The sequence below is a fragment of the Elephantulus edwardii genome, unplaced genomic scaffold (genome assembly GCF_000299155.1).
Source record: "Elephantulus edwardii isolate Elephantulus edwardi_28Jun2011 unplaced genomic scaffold, EleEdw1.0 scaffold00055, whole genome shotgun sequence".
NCBI classification, from domain to species: Eukaryota; Metazoa; Chordata; class Mammalia; order Macroscelidea; family Macroscelididae; genus Elephantulus; species Elephantulus edwardii.
Genome location: NW_006399805.1, coordinates 13,204,477 through 13,217,736, shown reverse-complemented (window position 1 = coordinate 13,217,736; position 13,260 = coordinate 13,204,477). Strand labels below are relative to the sequence as shown.

The 13,260-nt window shown below is 48.4% G+C and overlaps 1 protein-coding gene across 1 annotated transcript in view; it reads left to right on the top strand.

The window, feature by feature from the left end:
* LOC102850012 overlaps positions 1-13,260 on the top strand; it is a 95,277-nt gene that overhangs the window by 40,996 nt on the left and 41,021 nt on the right. Inside the window, exons 8-9 of the mRNA XM_006887274.1 lie at positions 3,812-3,881; positions 11,537-11,609. Coding sequence (XP_006887336.1) covers positions 3,812-3,881; positions 11,537-11,609 — 143 coding nt within the window. The remainder of the gene's footprint in view (positions 1-3,811; positions 3,882-11,536; positions 11,610-13,260) is intronic.

The following is a 13,260-nucleotide window of genomic DNA, read 5'->3' as shown; positions in this document are numbered from 1 at the left end:
TGCACACTGTGGCCCTGCCCTCTGTGCCCCCTGCCCACTGTGGCCCTGCCCACTGTGCCTATGGACGACTCTACTGGTATCTGGCACCATGGGGGCCCTTCAGGAGAATCGAAAGAGCCTGCTGTTATTGAGGGTGTTTGATAATGCTGAAAAAAGTGTCACCAGGATTCAGAGCTTAGCTGCATGAACAGAGGCAGAAGCATCATGGAAAATAGGCTAAGAGAGTGATTATTAGAAGCAACTTATCATTTGCTGCTTCTGAGAGATTCAACAGTCTGAGGTCACAATGACCTTGGAAAAGAATGTTTCAGATCCTTGACCTGGGTGAGAGAATCGAGATGTCTGTCTGCATGGAATGGACTGAAGTGGTGTCTGAGGTTGGCTTCTCTCAGAAAGTGAAACCAATGAAACTTTGCAGGAAGAGACAGATAGAAATTGATTTCTCTCAAGGAAGCGGTTCACAGGCCTGCAGATGGTGGCTGGTCCCCATCCAGGGAGGGGCTTCTGAGAGGTCCAAGCTCAGCCACAGACTGCTGGCTGCAGAGGTCATGAGTCCAGGATTGTCAGGTCACTGGTTCATTCCTGCAGTGAGAAGCCAGATGTAGAATCTAACTCAGCAAAAGCTCATTGGCTTTGCCAGAGTTCAGATACGTATTCAGTGCACACCCCTGGCAGGCTTCCCCATGGTGGAGGAGGCTGACCACCATGTTTCTGTAGAGCTACCCCTACTAATGCTGCCTCTTCACTGTCGTCGTCACCGTTGTTGTGTACCCATGACAGCAGAACAAACTTCAGCAGGTTTTCAGAGACAACTTAACCGCATGGAAGCAGCTTGCCTGTCTTCCTCTTGTGAAGCAGCTGGTGGATTTGAACTGCATTCCTCAGATTTGGCAGTGTAACGCCTTACAACTGAGCCACTGGAGCTCCCTGTTACCATTGTTGTTGTTGTTATGTGCTCTTGAGCTGATTACGACTCATAAGAAGCTCTGAACCTATCCTGAGCCACTCACTGTCTCTAACACACCTGACCCCATTGCCACAGTCTCTTTGTCAGTCCGTCTCATCCGTGGTCTTCATCTTCTGCACTGGCCCTTCACCCTTTCAAGCATGATGTCTTTCCTCAAGGACTGGCCCCTCCTGCAACATGCCCTAAGTATGTGTGATCGTGTGAAAAGAGCAAGAGCCATGTGGGCAGTGCCATATCTGACCTTTACCGACCTCACAGTGTGGATGAGGAAACCGTCCCCATCCACGGAATCAGTAACACAAAACCAATTCCTATGAAGTCAGACGTGTCCCCCACACTCCCCAACCTCAACACCAATGTCACTGCTTTGGTGGGTCCAAAATCCAACGTATAGCTCACCGAACCATATTGAGGAAGTCAAAAGATTATAATTCATATTAGTAACAGAATACAGTCAAGACGGCTTCCACGTGTCAGCCTCAAGGCTCACTGTCTTCCCAAGTTCTCAGTCCTGCCAGTATTGGCTTCCCTCCCCCCGATTGTCAGCAAAATTCTCAGTCCTGCCAGTATCGCCCCCTCCCCCAGAGGGTCTCATCTCACACCAGTTCTCCAGTTCAGACTGGCGGTAACTCCTGTCCTGAAGCATTCTCTACATTTCACCAGGTTTGAGGGGTCTCCCTTCTCTGACTAGGGACAGAATTCCCTCTTCTGGTGGGTGAAGATTATCTGTCTGTTCTCTGCAGCTAGTGCTCTTCAGTTTATTGGAGAGTCTAGCCTTTCCCCTTGTAGATTGTTGAGACTGGCCAGTCCCTTCGTGGCTTGGCAGATAGCTAATCCGTTTGTGGATAAGCCAGCACGCCTCACTCATACAGTCCCACCCGTCCACATAGTCAGTCGTCCCCACTAGAAAAGCCACACTGAAAGAATGCAGAAAGTCACAATCTTCAGGACAGATTCCCTGAGTTCTCATGTAGGTAACAGAATTAAACAACACATCTTGGTGGGTTTTTAATTGATTGGCATGCCAGGCTAACAGGTTTTGTCCGGAGCATGTGCTGGGCTTGGTCTGTGTTGGCATGCTCTGCTAACCTTCACCTTGACATCAAGTTCTCCCAGGACCTCACATGGATGAGATACTGAGTGGTGTGGAATTTGGGGTCTATCAGTTTTCTTACTGGTCCTCCCACGCTCACTCGGCAAGTCTCTGTCACCTCCCTCACATTGGCGTTGGTTTCCATCTTTGTAAGAGTTAAACATAATTCAACATTTTCAAAAGTTAAAATCCAGTTTCTTTTTTTTTTTATTTTGTGTGCATGTACCGTCAAATCAGATCTGACTGGTACAGGAGGATATTGCGCCTCCTTCTCCGGCAGAGCGTCTGGTGGATTCGAACTGTGTTCCTCTGGGATTGCTGCGCAGCTTCTTGCCACTAGGCCACCAGAGCTCCAAAATCAAGTTTCTTAATGGACGTGAGAAAAATCCTTAGAAAACCAAGTATGCTCAGCGCTTTTCATTTTAAACATTGTATTTTCACTTAAACATTTAAAATGCTTCTCTTGAGCGCACCGACTTGGGACGGAGCTCCAGTTTCAGCATCTCCATGTGCTGCTCACATGGTTTCTCTCCGGTCCACGACAAGCTGTGTGAAGTGAGAGTGTTGTTCCTGTGAAGTGGGGTTAGCTCGCTGCCACGGGGCTTCTGAAAGGCTGTCTGCACTCCATCTGCCTGCTAGAGACCGGCTGCTCTCTCTGTCCACCGAGACAGCAAAACCATTTCTTTATTTCTTCCATCCTGATACTCGGACCTACATTAATGGTCTACATCACAGAAAGTCACACTATTCCTGCCCGGCTTTATTCCGTAGGGACGAGTGAATGAAACCATTCTCTGACCGGGAGGGTGGCTCTTCACGGAGGGTCTGGACTGTTGGCATGCCCACTGGCCAGTTAAGGACTTGCGTGATGCTCGTACCAAACACACTGGACTGGGTGGAGAGATTTCCAGGAGCTTCATTTCCTCCTCAGCTGTTTGCCACGCTCGTGCAGTACGTCCTTGCTCAACCCTTGAGCTCACAGGGTGTGACAGATCTGCAGACTTTTTGCTGTGTAAGCAAATGGTGTTTTACATGGAGAGAGAACTCGTGCACTAACAGCTATCCATTAAAGCTAGGGACAGCTTAAACCATGACAGAGTGAACGTAATTTTGAGTCAATTTGTTGTGATTTATCGAAAATAACTTACCCAGCAGTGCCCTCTGCTTCTGGTTCTTGTCGCTGGTCAGTTTTGCTGACCATAACATTTGTTTATTTCTCGAGTTGCTGTCAGCAGATTTATCAGTATGCATATCTCATGACTGTAGTATTGGAATGGAAAAATCCAAGATCTTAACTGAATTATCAGAGTTATGATCTTTTAATGAGCAGAGGGCTTGAACATTGTCACTCTTGTCAGACATCTCGTGGTGGGTGGGCTGCGGCTGCGGGAGGTGGCAGAAACCATGGGAACCTGTGATCCCGTCCGGGAAGCCTTCTGAGTGCAGTGAGGGCTAACGGGTCCCTTCATGTTCTGTCTGCGCCCGATCGGCCCTCACTGAGTGTGGGACGTGAGTCCTGTGGGAAGGAAGGCATGCCCGGGGCAGCATCGTGCTGACCCTGGATGTAAACAGAGGACCAAGAAGGTGCAGAAGGAAAGGCCCCTCCGTGTATGGGGCTGCCTCATGGGGTCTGTGCGTGTGGCTCACCTGCAGTCCCAGGGTGGTGAGGGTGGGTGTGAGCACACAGGTGCACGCATGCGTGTGTGCGTGTGATACCCCATGCCGACATGCTCTCTTTTCTCTCTTTGAAGCTGTTTTAAAAGCCTGTGCTGATGGAGGTGCCAACCGCTTGTATGACGTCACCCAGGGCCAGCGGGAGAGGTATGTTCTCTCAGACCCTGTCCATCCTCCCTCTCCCCTTGCTTCCTGATGGGCAGGCTGCTGCTGTCCCCTGAGCCGGTTCCATCACAGTGACTGATGTGAGCCAACCCTCCTTGACTGACCACCCCCCCAGAGAGAGCTGGCTGACCCCCACTGTGGGCCCCATGTGGGCTCAGCAGGTCCACTGTCACCTAATACCACATCCAAGAGTAAGGGTCCTGTCCCCACTGTGGGCCCTGTGTGCTGTCAGCAGGCCCGCCCCTTGCAGAGAGAGCAGACTCTCCACACCATGGACCCTGTGTGCTGTCTGCAGGCCCGCCCCTTGCAGGGAGCTGGCTGTCCACACTGTGGGCCGTACGTGAGCGAGTCCCTGACACCCTCGGGTTTCTCTGCTCAGGGTCTCTCAGGCAGGAAGAGGTCAACCCACTGCTTCCATGGACTTCCTCTCCCACACCGGGGCCTCGGTCAGTGGATGACGAGAGTCAGCCCTCGCTAGGACCAGGTGGCAGTTTGAGTTGTACACACAGTTTAATAGTAACTGATCTCGTAGAAACAAAAGAAAAATTTTGTTTAAGCACCATACGATGTTTTTGTCATTGTTGTGTGAAGCCCAGTATAGTTTATTCTCATTTCATTGCATCTTATGCATAACCTATCAGACTGCTCACAAAGGTTGCCAGTTTGAATCCAGCCGCCTGCCTGTAGAGTAAGGGTGGGCAGTCTCCTCCTGGAACCAGTCTGGCCTTGGAAACACCAGGAGGGCCTGTGGAGGCAGAAGGAACGCGATGGCGGAGGGTGTGGCTCGGCCTAGTTGGGAACATGTAGTGATAAATAACTTACTTCATAATAATAGGCTTCAGTGGTGTCAGATTTGCTGATCTTGGCATGTGGAGCTCTTGAGATCAGTAAGACTCTGCTGGATGGAAACTGACTGGAAATCCAGCTCATTGCTGACAGGTTTGCAGCCTGGCCCGTTGGCAGCCATGAGCATGTGGAGTGGAGATGATGAAAGGAGCCTGGCTGGCTACGGAGCGAGCTCCGCCTCCGCTGTATGTGTCCTTAAGGGTCCAGATGTGTTTACAGTTCCCCCGCCCCCTCCCTGAGACAGAAACACAAACACAAATGCACAGTATAGCCCCAGGGATGGATGGCTGTCTCCACGTTTGAAGTACTGTCTCTGTTAGACATCAGAATGTCTGACCTCAGACTTCAGATCTGGGAGCTGAGGCTGGGCTGCGTGTGGAGGTGCCGTGGGCAGGGGTGTACATCCCAGGACTGCACGTGTGTGGAGGTGCCGTGGGCAGGGGTTCACGTCCTGGGACTGGACGTGTGTAGAGGTGCCATGGGCAGGGGTGCCCGTCCAAGGACTGGACGTCTGTAGAGGGGCTGGTTGCCTGCAGAGGGGCCAGGTGCCTGCAGAGGAGCTGAGTATCTGTAGGGGGACCAGGTGCTCGTGTCTCCAGGCCCAGATGCCTGTGGAGGTGGTGGTGGTAGTTAGGTACCATCAGGTAGAGTATGACTCACAGCGACTTTGTGAACAAAAGCTGTGAACCCTGTGCTTCCTGTCCATCCCCACCCTCTCCGACACCCTCAAGCCCTTGCTGCAGTCACTGTGTCAGTCCACCTGGTTGAAGGTCTTCCTCCTCTTCAACGTCACTCCACCTTCCCGAGCATGATGTCGCTTTCCAGTGAGTAATTCCAGCAGCAATTAAAGATCGTTGGTTTGAAGCTGAAAAGTCCAGCAGAAGCAGCGAAGAGTCACGGTTTTCTCCATTTCTCTGTAATATTACTTATGTGCACCGATTACCAAGTTTGAGTCAGGTTGATGGAAGGGAAAGATGATTGGCCCCTTTTAAAGGGAGTTTACGGCCTGACACCTGGTACCTGAGGAGACGCTCTGCTCTAAATGATGGCGCTCTGGGTGCATTTGGCAGCCTGTATGTTACCTGGCAGGGGTCGGGTGCTCCCAGCCAGAGCCCTCAAACCTGTCTGCACACAGCTCTTCATAATGCCGAGTGACTGGAGAAGGAAGGGTGGTCCTGAAGGATTGTGTGTGAAGTGACTGGAGAAAGAAGGGTGGTCCTGAAGGGTTGTACGTGGAGGGACTGGAGAAGGAAGGGTGTCCCTGAAGGATTACGCGTGAAGTTGGTGTCAGTTCTCTGAGCAGAGCGTTTAAGCAGCAGCAGAGTTAGGTGTACATGCGTGTTTAACCCGGAGCCTCGTAGTTTATGGATCTGCCGTTTCGTGAGGGTTCTGCACGCCCCTCCTTCCCGCTCAGGAAATCATTCCTGCCTCCGCTTTCCAGAGAACCTTGGCTGTTTTAGCAAGAGCTTCAGGCTCTGTTTCGTTTTACTTTTATAGAAGATTGTTTGGGCATTTGTTAGTACTTAGTCCGGTGTTAGGTGGCGTGGAGGCCGGCGGCCCTGTGGCCCCTGCCCTGTGCTGTCCGCCTCGTCATCTCTGGGGCTCCAGCTGTTATCACAGGCTCGGTGTTGGTCCATCTGTGAGAATAGCTCGGGCCCATTTTGCACCACTTGCGGCCTTTTCCCCATGATATGTGCAGGCCGCTGACACACAGGGTCATTGGTGTCACAGGACACGACATGTATGTTGGTTTATTATTTTGTCGTTGTTGTGACACAGCCCCTGTGCACACGTGCAGCCCTGACAGTCACCACCTGCATCCTGCTGCTCAACGGCCTGTGTCCACTCGCTCCATCAGGTCAGGTGCCCGCCTCGGGCCACAGTGACGCGGTTCGAGTACCACACCCTGACGTGCATGTGACCGGTTTTCCTTAATAAAGGTTAAGCTGGTCAACACTATTTGCAAAGAACTTTCCACTTTGTAACATGTATTGATTCAGCTTTAAAATTTCAAGTGAGAGGCACTGAGGAAGTGATTTTTTAAACTTTTTAAAAATGCATAATATACCTGAAATAGTACATTTCATATAGTCATTAAATGTACTATGCAAATAAGTATGTAATTAAATTTATTTTAAATACAAATCCTATTTCTACTTAATCATATTTATGTTTAATTTATAAGTTATAAATTACAAATATAATTATATGTAATCTACTGGGACCATTTAAGTGGCACTAAAAGGTAGTATACAATGTGGGGGAAAATTGGAATTTTTCATTAACTTGAGTGGCATGTCCGACCGAATTGCATTAACATGCGTTTAAGTAAAGCTTTAAAGTCAGTGTGTTCACTTAGTGGTAGTCACAGAATTCTAAATGAATCTTCCCTTTTTAGAATGAAAATATTACTCTGTGGAATAAACATAGGTATTTACTTAGAATTAAGCGATCAGAATTGTCAATACCAGCAGCGCTCGCGCCATGCTTGGGGTTGAGAAGTCCTGGTGCGGGCACCAGCAGGGCTGGGCAGCAGGAACAGGGTACTAGGGAGCCCTGTCCACAGGCAGCAGCCATGGGTGCATGCCCTGGGCTCGGAACATAAACCTTCCCCATTTACTGTCATGTACACGTCACTCCTGGACCCTGCAGAAGCCCCTTCCCACTAGGCCCATCTTCAGATGCCTGCTGCTGTAGCAACAGGGGCCTCAGTGAAAACACCAGGGTTTTTCAGAAACTGACGGGTCATGGATGAAATGGTGGTATCTCAGTCACCTCCACACACGCCAAGGTGCACTTTGGTACAGGCTCTTTTAAAAGTGAGCTTCGCTGGTTTAATTTGAAACCATCTATGTTAATGCCTTTGAGTTGTGGTGCTGGAGAAGAGTACTGAGAATTCCATGGACTGCCAAAAGAACAAACAGATACGTCCTGGAAAGAGTACAGCCACAGTGGAGGCAAGAATGATGAATTCTTTGGGAATGTAGCTAGGCAAGGCTGTTCTGTGGAAAAGGACATCATGCTTGGAGAGGTGGAGAGTCAGCTAAGGAGAAGAGGACCTCAACACGGTGGATTGACACTGTGACTTCAGCAGTGGGCTCTAGAGTGTCAGAGATGATGAGGATGGCACAGGATAGGGCAGGTTTCGGACTGGCTGTTCATGGGTCACTGTGAGCCTTGACTGAGTGGTGTCTAACAACACAGCATGTGAAATGCCTTAGTCATCTCTTGCTGCTGGAACAGGAATACCACAGGCAGTGGGCATCCTCACAGCACAGGAGGTGCCTGCCGTGAGGAACTGCATTCTTGTTCCACTCTTCCCCCATGGGGTTCTTGTGGGCCTGGCGTACCTTGATTCTCTCCCTGTGTGCAGTCATCATACTTGCTGTGGTCTGGGAGGTTCTCAGCTTGGGGACCCCAGTTCCAAAGGGCCTGTTCTGCCTCCGGCTCTTTCTTATTGGTAATGAGGTCCCACCTTCTTACACTTCTCTCTCCTGTCCAATAGATATTCTGTAAGCCACCCCATTGGGAAACTCCCCTCCATCGGGTAGACCTGTAACCTGAGTGAGGGTGTTATATGGCACCTGAATCCCCTTCCAGCAACTGACTGATGACATCTTAGAGAATGAGTTGTGCTGGACTTAACAACCTCACAATAAAAACAGTGGGGGAACCTGCCTGTTGGGGGGGTGGGCGATGCACCAGTCCAGGAAACCGCAGAGATCTGTGCTGTCACGTGTACCCTTGAGGTGGAGTCCACGTGCTGGCACGCATCAGCAGGTTCTGTTCAGGGTGCTGTTTCCTCAGGGAATGTGCTGTCAGTGGCCTCTCGGCAGCACCTGCTAGTTCTTAAAGCCAAATTCTTCATGATAAGCCGTCTGTGCGGAGGGACTACCCTCTTGATTGTCGATGTCAGAGAGACTGCTGTGGTGCTGTTAGGCTTGCTCTGAAGCGCTGCGTGTGCATCCTGGCAGCACAGTGGTCAGTGATGGGCCGTTGGAGGATGGGTCCTGTTACTCTGTCCAGCATCCGTGCCCTGTGTATCGTGTGAACCTTGAGTGGTGATGGTTTTGGGAGGATGTTAGAGATAACTTTGAAAATGAGTAAATTGATAGACTCATTGACTGGTCCAGTAGACTAGTTCGTCAGTTGCCAGCCTGATAAAGGACTTGAGTAGCCATCAAGAAAGTGTGCAGTGGAAGTTGGGAGTGGTTATGGGGGGTGGGGGGATCCCTGGGACACACCTCCGAGCGCTGAACTGCAATCACAAGGTTGGCATCTGGAATCTGCCTTGTGATGCTTCAGGACGACGTGATTCTTCAGGACGATGTGATTCTTCAGGATGACATCAGGACGATGTGCTGAACTTCAGGACGACGTGCTGAACCGTTTACACAGAGATGGCCTCAGGGATGTTTTGAGCAGGACCGTTGACTGGATGCCACTGAAGCGCTGGTCTGACATAACCTCTAGGATTTTTGCTCAGAGTTGCTGTACCGTGTTGTGGTTGTTGGTGTAACATTCTTTCTTACCACTTCTCTTAATACTGGGTTTGTTGTTTTGTGCCGTCAAGTCAGAACCAACTTAGAACTCACCCCAGTGGGTTTTCAGAAGTTACTAAATCGCACGGACACTATTGCTCATCTTCCTCCTCCAGAGCATCTGGTGGATTCAAACTGCGCAACTTGGAATTGGCAGTGCAGCTCCTCACCCCTGTGCGCCACCAGGGCTCCCTTCTCACGCTTAAGAAAACTTGGGGTTCAAAGAAACGTTGGTCCAACACAGATCAGTCACATTAAGCTGATCAAAGAGACGAAAACTTCTGTTAGGGTTTGGGACCTGGAAAAAAATGATGGGAAGGCATAATGTGAGCCCTGGGTTTGGGTGTCTGTCATTACCTCTCCGGAAGTCACCCACAGCCTGTTCGGGTAGGAGATGGCTGTCCCTCGGTTCCTTCCTTTCCTCCTGGCCAGTGCGGTGAGAGCTGCATCAGTTGTCCTAGGCTGGATGTTGCTCACCCTATGGCTCAGGAGGAAGGGACAGTGGCAGCTGCCCCTTGTCCTTCCGGCAGGGTGTCCTGGGACACTTTTGGAGCCCGAGTGTGTGCTGGTAGCGTCTCTCTGCGATGGTGTCGTGTGTGTCCAGCACTGGGGCTTGGTTGCGTTGAGGTGGGACTCCAGCTGGTGCAGCTCCAGCCTCCCAGGCCCCGTGTGGGGCTGTGGGGTTGAATCTGTCCTTCTTGGAGTCAGAGCAGAAAGTTAACTCTAATAGTATGTAAGAGAGGATGCTAGCACATATTCCGTGTCCTCCTTACAGGGCACATAGTTCTAAGGCTCCAGAGGGTCGACTTTTTGTACAAAAGCACTGAAGAATGTCAAAAAGTCTTATTTTTCTACAGTTGTGTGTTTTTAAGTGGGAACCAATTCTATTAAGACATGTAAACATTTTATATCAAAATAATAAATGATGGCTTCTGAAGGTGAAGTACACTTTCTGGAATGAGATCCGAGGGGCGGGAGGTGGCTGTGGTATTAGAAGGACCCTCACTGGGGCCAAGGCTCTCCCTCTGTCGGCATCTCGACTTGACTCTATTCCCACTTTACCTGGAAGACTTGTTTCTAGAACTGTGCCAGTAGAAATTTTCAAAAACATTTTGAACTGGCTTCAGCTACATACAAACTCCAAACACTTGTCATCATTCATCCTGTTCAGATCAGTGACAGTTCCGGACTTTGTGAGGATGTAATAGTGTAAAACTGCGTGTATGTGGAAGGCAGTAAGTGAAGTTGGGGGGACTCTGCATGCGTCTTTGGATTGAGAACAGTTTTGTTTTCATTTTTACTGTTTCCTGAAGCAGTAATCTTTAGTCCTTCTTCTTATTTCCAAGATGAATATTGGCTGTGTGGTGAGCTGATGGGTCTCCCTTCCTCCGTCATCAGTATCAAACTCACGTCTGAGTGATATGACATGCCCTTGGCTTGTGGAAAAAGGGCTCTTTTAAAATGTTCTTCTTTTGACATTTTCTTTAATTCATTCATTCTTGCACATTTTCTTCCCTCTCATGCCTCCCCTCCCCCTCAGTTCACTTTGCAATGTACCTCTTGTTCCAGATTGTAGTCATACATGGAATACCTAATCATACGTTCCTTTCAGACGCTTTGCCTTCATCTGTTCCAGTGCTGTGTTCATATCCACCCACTCTTCTAGTCTCTCCCCACCCCTCATGTCGGTCCTATTTTATAACAGGGGTGTTGTGCAGTGTTTGTCCTTTTGTGACTGAGATACTTCACTCAGCATAATGACCTCCAGGGTCACCCATGTTGGTAGTTCTTTAGGGAATCACACAACAAATGCCGGTGGAAAGACTTGGACTCTTATTCCCTGCTGGTGGGAATGTAAAGTGGTTACCTCCATTACGGAAGGTGGCGCTTTCTCAAAAAGTTGGAACTGGAAATACCATTTGACTCAGCAATTCCACTACTAGGAATGTATCCTAAGGAAACCAGAGCCACAGCTCAAACGTGTGTATACACACCCATGTTTATTGGAATGTTATTCACAGTAGCAAAGAGATGGGACCAACCCAAGTGCCAATAAACAAACGCATGGATAGAAAAACTAAGTCATAGTCACACAGTGGAATATTATACAGCACTGAAAAACAATGAACTCATGAAACTCCCCCCTATCTTTTAAGTACATTAGTTTTCCTCTTGTCTTTACAATAGTAGTTTTAAGTCTAACAACTGCGTGTCTTATGCTGAAGGCTTATGTGCAACCCTCTCTTTCAGCTTTCTACCAGAATTCATCAACGGGGATTTTGACTCCATCAGACCTGAAGTCAAAGCCTTCTATGCCGCCCAGGTAACTAGAGCGCCAGCCTCTCTCGACTTCGCTCAGATGATTGCTGCTTTGTGAGATAGAAAGCTTTCTTTCTGTCGTGTTCTCTCTGGTTCTGTTATACGGAGAAGGGGAGAGCAGCTTATTGTTTATGTTTTATTGTGTTTTGAGAAGAGTAATTATCCTACACATTTGACAAGCACAACACAATTTAGAGACGTCAACTCAGAAAAGCATTAATTAGCCTTTTGTCTAAGCAGATATTTTGAATACTCTCCTACTGAATAATGTATTGGCTGGGTCCATGTTGTGACATGAGGATTTTTGTTTTCTTGGTGTTAAGATACAGACCATATTAAAGACTGTAGTCACTGATCTTCTGCAGCAAGTGCTTCAAGTCTCTTTCACATTCTGCAAGCAAGGTTGTGCCACCTGCATAAGGCAGATTGTTGGTGAATCGTCTGCCAATCCTAATGCCACGCTCTTCTTCATAGAGACCAGATTCCTGAATTATTTGCTTAGCAGACAGTTTAACTAGGTCTAGAAAAAGGATATAAGCCAAACATCCTTAGTTGTTATTTCTTTTCCCACAAGTAGTGTTTCATTTCATTTCATTTCATGAATATACTGGGTGTGACCTAACCAATTCATAATTGAGTTACCTTTAAAGTGTGACCTTTTTTGCAATTATAAACTATTAAAAACATCTGGTAATGAATTTTGTAAACAATAAGATTGCTGTCTCCTAGAATTTTTAGGTTTTTCCATTAATTTTGTTTTCTTAAAACAGTTATCTAGTTAAAATGAAACCTCCTTTTATAACTTGAACTTTAAGCGTAACCTCCAGAGTATTCGGTGGAGGGCCAGAGGGAGAGGAGACCCCTCATCACGCTGGATCGACACGGTGACTGAGCGCGAGCGTGGTGGAGATCCTGAGGATGACACAGGACAGGACAAGGTTCCGATCTGTTGGTTAAAGGGTTGCTGTGAGTCACAGGCCGTTCATTACACACTCAACAGTTACTGTGATACAACATCATGATCGATGGGGAAATGTTGTTGTTAAGCATTTCATTTTACTTAGACCCACAATCAACAACCATGGAAACAGCAGTCAGCAAGTCACACCATTGCTGCCTTGGACATTGCTGTCAAGGATCTCTTTAAAGTGGTAAAGAGCAAGGATATTAATTTAAAGACTAAGGTGCACCTGACCCATGCCGTGTTATGTTCACTTGCTTCTTGCTTTATATACATGTGCGAGTTGAACAATGAATACGGCCAACATATTGATGCCTTTAAATTGTGATGTTGATAAAGAATTCTGTTGGAGGAATTCTTTTTCATTTCCTGCTTTGATTTTTATGCCTCAGAAGTGAACTTACATTTGTTAAGTAAGATTAGGTGGAATCCCGACTCCTGCATGGTATGGCTGCGGGTTGGACATATTTCCAGTTTGTCTGGGTGTCCGTAAGTACTGAACCTACAAAGCTGGCAGATTCAGGGAGGTCTTTTCTACGAGAGCCAGCATGTCACAGTTAGCACATGTGCCCTTGCGTGTCAGGTTCCCTGAGGAAAGTGAGACAGAGTGTTAATGTGGTGGCATCCAGTCTGTGTATACCGCTGTCTCCAGTGCAGGATGGCTTTTCCAGCTGCTTTAGTTAGCTCCACCCTC